The sequence below is a fragment of the Ochotona curzoniae genome, unplaced genomic scaffold (genome assembly GCF_017591425.1).
Source record: "Ochotona curzoniae isolate NIBS_2020 unplaced genomic scaffold, NIBS_Ocur_1.0 scaffold_1852, whole genome shotgun sequence".
NCBI lineage: Eukaryota > Metazoa > Chordata > Mammalia > Lagomorpha > Ochotonidae > Ochotona > Ochotona curzoniae.
Window position 1 is genome coordinate 40359561 of NW_024467087.1, and position 12916 is coordinate 40372476.

At 31.6% G+C, this 12916-nt stretch overlaps 1 protein-coding gene across 6 annotated transcripts in view; it reads right to left on the minus strand.

Annotated features, from left to right (window-relative positions):
- DIAPH2 (diaphanous related formin 2) overlaps positions 1-12916 on the minus strand; it is an 830745-nt gene that overhangs the window by 601129 nt on the left and 216700 nt on the right. For all 6 annotated transcript variants that reach the window (XM_040999826.1, XM_040999825.1, XM_040999824.1 and 3 more), the window contains 2 exons: positions 8761-8871; positions 828-946 (listed from right to left, as the gene is read on the minus strand). In XM_040999826.1, the coding sequence (XP_040855760.1) occupies positions 828-946; positions 8761-8871 (230 nt within the window). The remainder of the gene's footprint in view (positions 1-827; positions 947-8760; positions 8872-12916) is intronic.

Sequence of the window (12916 nt, forward strand, 5' to 3'; positions counted from 1 at the left end):
TTTCTCATTTCTAATAACAAAACCATTTACTCATTGCACACACATTTACCAATACCTTCACGTAAGGGCAATCTATAGGTACATTAGAAGAAAAGCTTGAAATATAACATTTCTGCCCTCAATCTCACAGGGGCAGAGAAGTGTACATAAATAGGATAGAACAAACAAAGTACTGTGGGAGTCTCAAGGAAGGGAATATCACTTCCACCTTGCAAGGGTGGAGGAAATAAAGGGATGTAGAATGAACACATCATGGAGAAAAAGTCCAGCTCAAAGGTCACTTTGGTTCTGCAACGCTTGCTGGTTTCTCCGGAATCTGTAAAAAAAAATACTTAATGGGCATGAAACACATGGCTGAGAATGCTATGCCCATCTCTTAGATTAGAAATCATTTCCTATGAAATCACTGCCATAGGAAAATTGTATACTGTTTTTTCCACAACACAACCTTGGTTGAATCATATCTCTAAATAGAGTATCATTTAGTATACTGAAAATTTATGTGTCTAAAGTCACAGGGAAGTTTCCCTATTCTTACATGCATGACACACTGCCCGAGGCTCTCAATTAACACAGGATCACAGAGGAGTATACAACTACAATCCAGTGAACCAATATGCAGATTTCAACACAGTCTGTGTAAATCATTGCAGCAATCTGACAATTGTTCAGCATGAATTTTCAAGGACAACAGTGTAGTGAAATTCTACTGTAATAAATGGATATAAATTGGGCTGGCTGACAAAAACTCTAATCATTCTGCACCAATCACCCACAATTTTTTTTCACAACACAGAAAAGTATTTGTGTGATTTGTCAAAGGATATTCCATTTCAGCTCGAATGTCATTGAGACGGTGTGATAATTCAGTTAAATCATCCTCTTTGTTCTCATCAAATACTTTCAACTGAATGTCGAGCTCATCATTTTCTTTTTCTTTTAAATCCTAATACATAAACATAAAACTTAGTAGACAAACAGCAGCTGAACATCATACTTTGATAATGAAAGACAGAACACAATCATTCCTACAATAAAAAGCAGTTTCAAATATTGACCTGCATACTCCATTTCTTGAAACAAAGTACAGATAGCTAAGTTGCTCTCAAACTGAAGCAACCTCATTGAACTTTCTTTCCTTTTCCCAATTTTTCATTATTCTCATAAAAAATTAGCAATCACTTCTAAAAGAACAAAAATGCTAATTACTCACAACCCAAATTAAATGCTCTCATTTTGACAAAACACACTAATCAAAAATTGCAAAAGAACTCATGCAGTTAGAACATTCACATACGCCTCTGGCAAAAAAAAAATGCAACTATAGATCAATTATATTAATGAAAAACGAATGCAAGGATATATTCAAGCACAACAGTCCCAAGTATGGCGTGAAAACTTGTGCAAATAACTCCATCTTCAATATTTTGTGATTTTAAAGCAAAAAGGTGTTGGGACTTTTTTTTTTATCAAGATACAACTGATAAGCTCCTCCCCCAACTTTCATTTTTTGCTTAGCCTAATCACAAAATACCAATTTGGGCATCAAAGATTCACTTTTTGTAATACATTATAAGCACATGCATTACAAACCTCTCATTATTGCCAAAATCAAAGTACAGAATAAAAAAATTTGGAAGCATGCCACACTAGAGATTGTTGGGCTTAATATATATCACCTGGAGTATCTTTTAATGTGTGTCCATTAAGATGCAGCTTTCAAAACTCAAACTGATAATCACAACTGTGGATGCTCCTAGGTGATACCAAAAGTGACTGAGCTTGAACTCTAAAAGAAAATGCAAGCATGGTGTAGTTCAAATTAGGTAAATAAAAAAAGGGGGATACATGCCTTATTGATATATTTTATTCAATAGAACAATTATAAATGAACATGTAATTGTTATTACTGAATTAAAAAACACATTTAAACAATTCCTTGAAATTATCTTTCTGGCAACTACATAAATAATGTATTGACAGTTTATCTAAAGGTCACACCAAAATATTTTTTCTATCGAAATGTTAATGAAGAAGTCACAGGATGTGGTTAAGAATTTGCAATTTTTTTAACATATTGGTTACTCAATATTATGTCCACTAATTCCATAGCATTATAATTTGTTGCTGATGTTATGTTGGGGCTTTTAATTGATTGGGATGATACTCTGTTAGCTTTACCTTCAGACCAGGGATGGTCTACCCAAGAAGCCATTGAACTTATTTGAACAATAAGTTACTGGACACGATGCTTGGTATATGCTTACAATGAAAGAATCTCAACTGAACTTGAACAGTGGCAATGCAGCAAGGTGGAGGAATCCACCATGGAGGGAGGGTTTGGAGAGGGGTGGGGGGAATTCCAGTGCCTATAAAACTGTGTGGTGCAGTGTAATTAATAAAAAAATTTGTTCTCTATTTACATATAATTTCATATAAAACATAATGAATAAATATGTTTGAACTTAGGTTTCCTCCATAAATCTTACATGCTTCAGGTTTAATTTTCCAATTTGAAGAGAAATAAAATTTATTAAAAGGTAAAATCATATCATGGGTGGATCATATTATTGGATGATTTCTGAATTTTATTTTGAAAATCAAAGAAGCCAGACATAAGTAATAAGCTGGGCTTTATATAAACAGCCCTTACTTAATTAATGGATTTTTCCTATTCTTAAGTCATAATATATTCATAGACACTCATGGTAAAGCTTGAATACCTTTAAATATATTGAAACAATAGGAAAAATCAGTTAAACACTGTCATGTATCAGAACTTCACAAAACATGGATAACACTCTGCATGATTAAAATATTTTATCCCTTTTATCTCTGCCTCTCCTCCTTTCCATAAATCTGATCTGCCATTAAAAAAATAAAAATTAAAAGATACTGTTAAAATATTTTCAGTTGTGACCAGCCTCCCATATTGGAGTGGCACTTCAAGTTTTGATTGTTCCATTTCCTCTCCAGTTCTTTTTGAATTCACCTGGGAAAGAAGCAGAAGATGGCCCAAGAGCTGGAACTCCTGCCATGCTTGCATGGACCAGGGTGAGATCCAGGCTCCCGGCATTCGCCTCGTGGAACCCTAGACTTTATGACCACTTGGGGAGGTGACTGGTGGATTAAAACAACTGTTTATATTCCTTCTCTGTCATTTTTTCTTTCAAATAAATAAAGCTTTAAAAAATAAAGCAATAACACATTTTCAAAGAACATAACTGTTGAAATTCATAATTTAGCTCTTGGGTCCAGCTCTTTACACAATCTATAAATTATGTAAACATATGGCAGAATAAAAATATACACAAATAAAAATGCAGTATATTATCTTCTGAACTAATAGTTTCAGTGTATTAAAACAAATACTTATGCACATATACAAACCCATACACATATACAAATATATTCGTAGGTGTAAAATTTCTGCCAGTCAAAAGTTGATCTTGACAATATGTCTACGTGAGTATCATGGCATGACAGTTTAAATTGCTAATATGTGATGCCAATATGGGCAATATGAGCAGTAGTTCAATTCCTGATTATTACATTTTTGACCCAGTTTTTTGCTAATGATCTGAGAATGTAACAAGTGTTTGACCTCTGCACACACATGTTGAGACTCAGTTGAAACTCCTGGCTCCTGGCTTTAACTCAGTTCTGCTCTGAAAGTTTTAGTCATTTGAGGAGTGAAACAAAGGCTGGAAGATCTCTCTCCCTCCCTCACTCTTTCAAACAAGTAAAATGAAAAAAATATATTCATGATTATTGATGTATATTTAGTGAATTAATAAAGCCTTTTACATTCAAGAAATAATATGACAAATATCAAAAAACATTAAGTTGTATCAATAAACATTTATATTTTAAAAATGGAATATCACAAATTATACAATCACCCTGCTAATAAATTCATGACACATTACATATGTATGTATATAATTCAGCTAGTTCTTAAATCTAAATGCTTCATTGATATGAAATGATCTTTGCAGAATTCCTGAAATATAATTGTCTACACGGTAATATACTACCCATTTATATTAACCTGATTAACCATCAATCCAATGTCATAGATAAGTAGACTGGATTAAAAAGCAAAGCCCATCTATTTGTTGCCTACAAAAGACACATCTCACCAACAAAGATCAGCAGAAACTATATTTCTTGCATTTTGATGTGTTTTTTTTTGTTTGTTTCATCTCTTCAAAACATTTCTCATTAAATTCTTCACTGAGCAGCATCATTTTCTTTAAGAAAATTCTTGATTTTCTTTTTCATTTCTTCAGAGACACATTAGTCAGTCACTAGCATGTTATTTAACTTTATGGCATTTTTAATTTTTATTTTTCTTCCTGTTGTTGATTTTGTTTTGTGGTTTTTCATTTAAGGGGATGTACAGTAACTGTGTAATCGAGACTAGCATACCCAGTAGCATGTTATTTAATTTCATGGTGTTTTAAATTTCTATTTTCTTCCTTTTGTTGATTTTGTATTGTGGCATTTCATTTAAGGGGATGTGTCATAGAAATTATCATATCCAGATATGAGAATACAATGCAGTATACATCTCTATTTCCAGATCAAAGATGGACTCCCAACGAAAGTTTTAATTATATGTTGACAATGGAATGCTGGATTCTCTGCCATTGTCCATGCCTGCAATGATGGACATATGACTGTCTATGAAGAACTATGTTATAGTAATAATATAGGGCAACTCAGTGTGGGCAGGGAGAGAGTGGACTTGCAGAAAGTATAAGGGAAGTTCCAGGGCCTATGGAACTGTTCCATAAAATGATCATAATAATAAAAAGAAGTTAAAACAAAACATACTTCAAAGTAAATCAAAGTGTATTACAGTATATTACTGATTATCAGTCAAACCATAAAAATTAAATCTTCAAAAGACTAAGAAATGGTTTGTCTGTCTTTTAAAAGAAATGAAGTTGTGCAAGTGCTATGGCATGGCACATTAACCCACTGCCTCCAGTACCAGAATCCCATATGGGAGTCAGTTCAAGTCCCAGCTGCTCCACTGCCAATATAGCTCCCCAATAATACACCTGGGAAAATAGCATACGATGGCCAAGTACTTTGGCCTTGCATCCACAGATGCTCCAATTGGAGGATGCTCCAATTCCAGCCACTGCAGTCCTCTGAGGAGTAATCCAGCAGAGAGAAAATCAACGTCCGTGTGTACTTTCTACAAATAAATATTCTTACTACATTGTTTTCTTTTATGTGTCCTCTTTAGTTTATATGATAAAGTAAGAGGAATACAGAGAAAATTTCATAAGAAATCAGTGCAAGTTAAATACCCAACAAAAATCACTGAAGAGTATGCAACAACTCATTTATTTTAAATGACAAAAACAAACATATCAAAAGCAGTATTTCTCTCCTATCTGTATATCCGCCTTTACAATAATTTTTTTTAAAAGGCAATATTTTCCACATAAATGAAATATCAAATCCCTTTAAACATCAATATTTAACCAGAGGAAGGAGGAGTTAAAACAAATTTCTAGAGGCCATAAAAAAATACCTGCCCTGTGTGGAGGATATTTATTAAGAAAACAGTTCCATTCTATAATAATATCATGCTTCTCTCAAGGTTTGCTAACAATGTAGCTACCATATTTCCCCTAAATTTTACCAGCTCAAAACAATTATAATTTTTTATTCATGATAAGAAAATGAATACAGTCCCTAGCCACATCTAATTTGCTACCCATAATATCTATATTCTGGAGAAGCAGGTGCTCCTCGTCTTACAATTTTACAAAAAATTTTTAAAAAATTGAAAAGTAAGGCTTTTAAAGGCTCATCTATAAATGTATTATTAAGCTTTAGTGTCTGTGTAAACCTGGTTTAAATTCAAGTATTGAGTTAAATAGACAGTAGTTGATATATGAGGTAATCTAGCATATTGAAACATAAATTCAAACCTTGATAGGTCTGACCATTCTGTCCTATTCCAAATTGTGAAAACCAAGTTAAAAGAATAATAATGAATACTCTAATGCTAAATAAACTATTTCTAATATTTTCAGGATCTATCTGCCTGGCCTCTGACTCCCATCTTGTGCATCAGAAATACCTGTAGATGGCATCTTTTTTTAAGTCAAATTCCCTGTCCACCTTCAATTATAGATGATCTCACTTTAGAGTCATATGCTCAACTCCTTGACTGGGAATTTGAGCCATATTTAGTCATTTTCAGCTCTACTGTCTTAAAAAAAAAATAAAAATCTCTTTAGCCTCTATTCTCAAAATTTAAAAGAAACATGAAACTTAGCACTTTTGTTTAGGAATCTGAGAGGCAGAGTATATAATAACATAGCAGTTAAAGAGAAATTTAGTTAGATTAATATATCAAGAACACATACATCATTGTGGCATAGCAAGTAAGGCCACTGCATAGAATTCTCGCATGCCATATACAGGTGTCTTGGCTGCTCAACTTGCGTTCCAACCCCCTGCTAAAGGTCTTCTCGGAAAGGCATCAGAAGACAGGCCAAGTGTTTGGGATTCTGCTCTGTACAGGTTAGATCAGGAAGGAGCTCCTGATCTTAATCTGGAATATCCTGCCCACTGCAGCCAATTGAGAACTAAATTGGCATATGGAACAGCTCTCTCGGTAACTCAAATAAATAATAAATCTATTTTTTAATACATAAATAAGAACATGGTACCAAAGTAGGCTTTATATAGGGATAATGTGGCCCATTGAATAAATGTAGTTTTTTCAGAAACATTGTTGTAAAATCTTAACTGTCAATTTAACAAATCAGGAAGATATCTCAATGCTAACAAGTCAAATAGAAATTAATATAACCAGACAAAAGCGCAAAATCAAGGGCAAGAACAAATCCTTTTCTGAAAAAAAAATGAGGAAAAAAATATGTTAAGAAGCACTTTGGTTCTCCAGCTATTCAGAAGTATAAGCAGAAAACAAATTTGAAGTTACACATATGTGGAGAGGGACTGAAAGTCATAGAAATGACTAAGACACAAAAGATGGTGCATTAAATAAAGGCAAAAGAGCCCTTGAAGCCTGCAACTTGCCAAACATATTACTTTCCCACCAAAACATTAGTTCAGCAAGGGCAAACATGGACAACAATGAGAAGGATATTCAAAAGCAAAAAAGAATCAAGGATAGTCATAATAATCAATTTTAAGAAATGCACTTATTTATTTTGGAAAGGCAGATTTATAAACAGAAGGAGATACAGAGAGAAAGATCTTCAATTCATTGATTCATTCCCCAAGCGGCCCCATGGCAGGAGATGAGCTGAGCTGAAGCCAGGAGCCAGGAACTTTGTCCAGGTCTCCCATGGCAGTGCAGGGTCCCAACACTGTGGATCATCCTCAGCTATTTTCCCAGGACAGAAGCAGGGAACTGGATTGGAAGTGGAGCAGCCAGAACATGAACCTGAGCCCATATTGGATCCCAGCTCTTGAAAGGGGAGCATCAGCTAGTTGAGCCATTATTTTAAGATTATCTCTAGCCATCTTTGGCCACAGACAATTCACGAAATGAGATTGCAGATAAATACCATGAACGATGAATATATTTAAATTAAATGCAAATTAGGCTTTGATATAAATTATTTTTAAAAATTTACTGATTCACTACAATCAATTCCCTTGTAGGTTGGTTGATTGGCTGCTTGCTTGAGGTTTTAGTACTAAAATGACATTACCTCTAAGATCAGGTTTATGTTTTCCATCTTATATTCATGATGAAATAATTTGTTTTTAAAGAATTAAAGAAATATTCAAGTGGCACAACAACTTCCAAACCAAGTACATCAACTCATACATGTTTTTAAATTGGGATTAAATAGACCCAATCATATAATTTATGATATTGTCCAGCTTCTTTAAATCAAGAATATTCAATTACAAGGTATGGAAACATGCTATGCACTGCCTCTTCACCATGAAAGTCCTCCACTTTTGGTATTCCTAGTACATTAGGTTTTATATACATAATATGTAAAGATTCATTGACATTTTTTGTTTTACTTTTTGTGTCTTTGTTTTCTTCCTCTGTTAATTCTGGTCTGTCAAGTATATTCTAAGTAGTATCAATAAAAAGAAGAGTAAGATTCTCCTGTCTCATTTAACAATGCTAGGATATTGAAACATTTTTTTCTATAATTTCATATACTTAAAATAGAAAGCCACAATAATACTTGCATTTAAAAATACTCGTGTACTTATCTTCAATTCAGCCTCCAAAATTATTACCAAAAATGCTTTCAGTTTCATAATTATAGCAAATATTGACATTCAATTTAAGAAATAAAATGTCTCTCATTAGAAAAGTTCCTAAAGAATTATATCAAGTGTATCATTCCTAAACAACATGATTAAAATACAGTAGTCAAAACTCTGCACCTACATATGCTGAAAACAAATGAAGTCACCCTAAATTACTAAAGCACAAACAAAAATTTAATAATTTAAAAATTCAAAAAGTATGATATGCATTAACATTCAATTATAAAGGAAAGGATTTTTTTTGACATAAAAAGGCAAAATAAGTAAATGAAAAAATAAATACCCCAAAACACATCACTTCAGAGCACATCATTAGCTGAATTCCAAATCAAAACTTATATGGAAATTGATATTAATACAATATAAAATATATAAATCTTTACAAAAGAAAATAGCAAAGCACATGTAGTTAAAAATAATATTAAAGTTCATCAGCATAATAAATGTATACACACAACTTACTGGTAACATTGTTTTTAGTCCTGAACGTAGGAATTCATTCCTTAAATGTATTCGAAAATCAAGTTCATAAGGGGAAGTAACAAGGGCATTTATAAACTGCATGCAGGCCACCTGTAATTGGAAAGGAAAATTTGTTTAAAAATTCAAATGAATTAAAGATATATTTATTCTATGCATTCAGACAGTGGATCATTAAAAGACACATACTATAAAAAAAGAAATACAAACATTTCTACAAGTATAATGCTGATAATGAATACTCAGTATAATTATAAAATTAACAATTATAAAAATTTTATTGCCCAAAAAAGTTCTAACAAAGAAGAGATGAATGTATGTTATACTCTGGCAAACAATAATTTAACAGAGTATTAAGCTAATTCTAACACTGAAACATCCAAAATTTCCTTACAGAGACTTTTTAAAAGATCATTAAATGTATCCTTCAATTTCCGCTCTCCTCAAAGTGTACTTGGCCTCAATTCTTACTGGTTATAAACACTTCTCTAAAATAAATCCAATAAAGTTATAAAAGTATCATACTGTTAAGTAGAAGATAGTGATAATTTTATAAAATCATTGCATTTTTTATGCTTTCAATGCAAGTTATTTGGCTTAACTTACATGAGTATTAAAAATTATAATTAAGATGAATTAATATGTGAGGTATGAGAGCTAAGGGTGAGTTAATACTGACCAGATGATACTGTGATACCTCTACTAGGGTGTATAATATAATAAAGTGCATATATGGCATAATAAATGACAGATAAAGGCTGTTGTTTCCCTAGTGAAATATTCCTTGAATTGCATTGACATGAAAAACTAAGCTTTACTTTTTTGTTTAACCCTCTGATGTGAGGTTATGTATTAAAAGGGGGAAGTATTCACTATAAATTTCAACCTTAAAATGCTATATATTATTCCTGAATAGAGTATTTAGAAAATGCTACATATATATTATATTATATTATATTATATTATATTATATTATATTATATTAGGCAACCAATATCTTAACTGAATTGCTGAATATTTAAATTGATTTTATTGAATGTAAAATTTTTTGTTTTATGATATGGTTCCATAGGCTCTGGGGTTGCTCATTATTTTTACAAAATGAATAATAATAGAATATTTAGAGCTGACAACAATGTGAGTTTTAGAATGTATCTGTTTCAGTATAGATGTTAAGCATATAAAAGAGTACAAATAAACCAATAGTATGAGAGAAACACATGACACTGTATTTCAGTTTAGTTACTCTAGACTATTTTGTACATTTATATTTTTCAAGATAGGGAGAGTAGATTAAAACGCATACTGCTTTTACCTTCAGACCTACAGTTTGCGTACTCAAAGTGATTTCTCTTTAGATGAGCCCATTTATCTCAAATCTAGCTTCAAAAATCAAAGGTTGCATGCATTGAAGAGGATGATTGAGGTTGTTTATAACATTAACAGACATTTAAAGGATAACGAACAACTTAATCCAATTTACCTAACAAAGTATTAAGAAATACTTCTACAACTCAAATTTGCTATACACTAGGCAATATCTTAAAAGAACATTAAATAGAAGTTATTTATGAAAGCAATAACTTAATGAATTACTTAATCATTCTATGTTCAATAAGAAATTTGAAGTCTTTAGTATCATTAGGATGGGATATAAGTTTATATGCTTTATATGTTCGTGGTCATATTATCATTGTGTTTGCTTGAACGATTCATGCTATGCTACAATTATGACATGATCAAGCAAGATAAATTATACTTTCAATCCAAAATTAATAGAAAATTACATATAGAATTGTTTTTATTGCAAGAAATTCTGGCTTAATGACTTTTATTAATGTCCCAATACTAAAGAATATATTTCAATAAGCAACAACCTAGTCAGTCCAATAACTGTAGCTTAATGCAAACAACATACTTATATCAAGAGAGAATAAAAATAGCAAGTCAATCAAATTAATGGATGCATGATCAACATAATTATGTCTTATGAAATTTTCAATATTAAGTATTTATATATGAATATGTAGTTGAATGTTAAACTTTATGTTACCCATTGACTATAGCATAAAACAAACAGGAGACACTATGAAGTCAGTAGCTTGAATTGGCACTGGTTTAAACAATGTACCATTTACTGTTTATCAAATCCTGCTATATGTCACATTAATGAAAAACAATAAGTCAAACTACACCTCTTTCTCCAACATACTAGCAATACTATTTTTCAGAAATATTTATACTGTTTAAATCTGGGGAATAAGAAAACCATATTAATTATTTCTACCCCTATATGTTACTAAACAAATATTGCTTTTTCATCTGTGGACAGGATTGAAATTGATTTAAAGTTCATACAATCTACACATGTCAATTTAAATTTTAAAAACAATTAGCTTAAAAATAAAAACATCGTATTATGTCATCATAAGCATAAAATGTTCAATTTATAGATCTGGAGTTCATAGCTAAATATAAGCAGTGAGCTATTTTCATTTTAATGATTATTCTTAGTTGCTAACAATTCAGCAGCTTTACATAATTCACCATCTAATCTCATCCCCATTAAAAACTATACAAAGTTGATCATGTTTCACAGTGAAAATAAGACTGAAAGCAGATTTATACAAGAATCAGGCATATGCTTATATGCTTTAAGCTATAGTGCTTTACTAAAACATATAATTGAAAATATCCACCATGTCAGATATGTCATAGACTTAAAACAGAGACTTTCGCAACAAAATATTTTAAATGTAGTAAGATTTAACTGCTACAACATGTTTAATAAACTAGGAACATAAATTTTAGTTGAAAAACATACAATTAATTTAAAAATTTGTTGTCTGGAATGTAAAGTGCATATCCTAATACAGAATGGAATTTTTATAAGAACAGAAGTAGAAAAGGGCTTCTTGGATTTTATAAATTGTACTTCATATACATCTTGACAAATAAGCACAGAAACCAATAATTTGAAATAATGGTCTCTCAATGCCTCTCCTTTACATTCCACCCAAATTTTCCCTATACAACATAGATATGCATGTGTGCCTATTCACACACACACAAACCATAGCACTATGCTGATCAATATGAGAGCTATTAACAATCATTAAATAAACTTAAACATTTAGTTGGTAGGTTTCAGTAGCCAAGTTCAAATGCTCAACAGGAACATGTCACTGCTAGTTACTATACTGTAGAGCACCAATATATAATATTGTAGAGAACATGAATAGCAATGTACTCAAGACTTTATAGATAAGATTTCCAGTATAATCCCTAATACTTTGCTTGAAAGAAGTGCAAAGCTCATTTAAAAATTATTGTTATTCTTTGTTTTATAACAATTTAATAAGCATAGGTTTCCACTCCCCTCTGATTTCCCCTTCAGTTTTACAATGGGTGTCTTTCATGAACCTTTGTAAGTCCTAAATGCGGCCACTGACGTGTCTCCCAACAATGTAGACATTAATTTCATTGGTATGTTCAACATCCAAATATATATTTCTTTAAAAATGTGAGGCAGCTCTATTATTCTCTGATAATGCAAAAGCAATCTACTTTTTAAACAATCTCCAATTCTCAAGAAGGAAAATGAAGAACCACTGGACTTCAGAGTCAGATAAAGCATCAAACTCTCTGGTCCAATATATTAACTTTGAGTTTAAAAACATGAAAATCTAAAAAGATTAGATAATTTACCCAAGAGCACACTGATAAGGAACTCCAATTATAGGACTCAGGGCTCATGACTTTCGGCTTTGGATTCTTTCAGCTATGATCCACAAATCTGGACTTGCTGAAAATCATTTTCCTTTATACTAAAGGGAAAACTAATGCTCTTGAACTGTGTATCAAAAAGTTCATCATTAAGATTTCTTTTGTGGCATGGTTTCCTGACAAGGGCTCTAAGTTTCAACATGCTTTGTCACATTTATTTTAGTTTTAAGCTTCCATGAGAATCAAAACTTTATATCACAGAAAATCATGAATATTCTGAATTATCTCATTTTATAATGGAATTTCAATTATTTCCCATACTCTTTCTTTCTATATATGCAGGCATACATAATCTTGAACAAATTAAAACATAAATAATACACTATAATTGCTGCCATGTATAAGTATATAC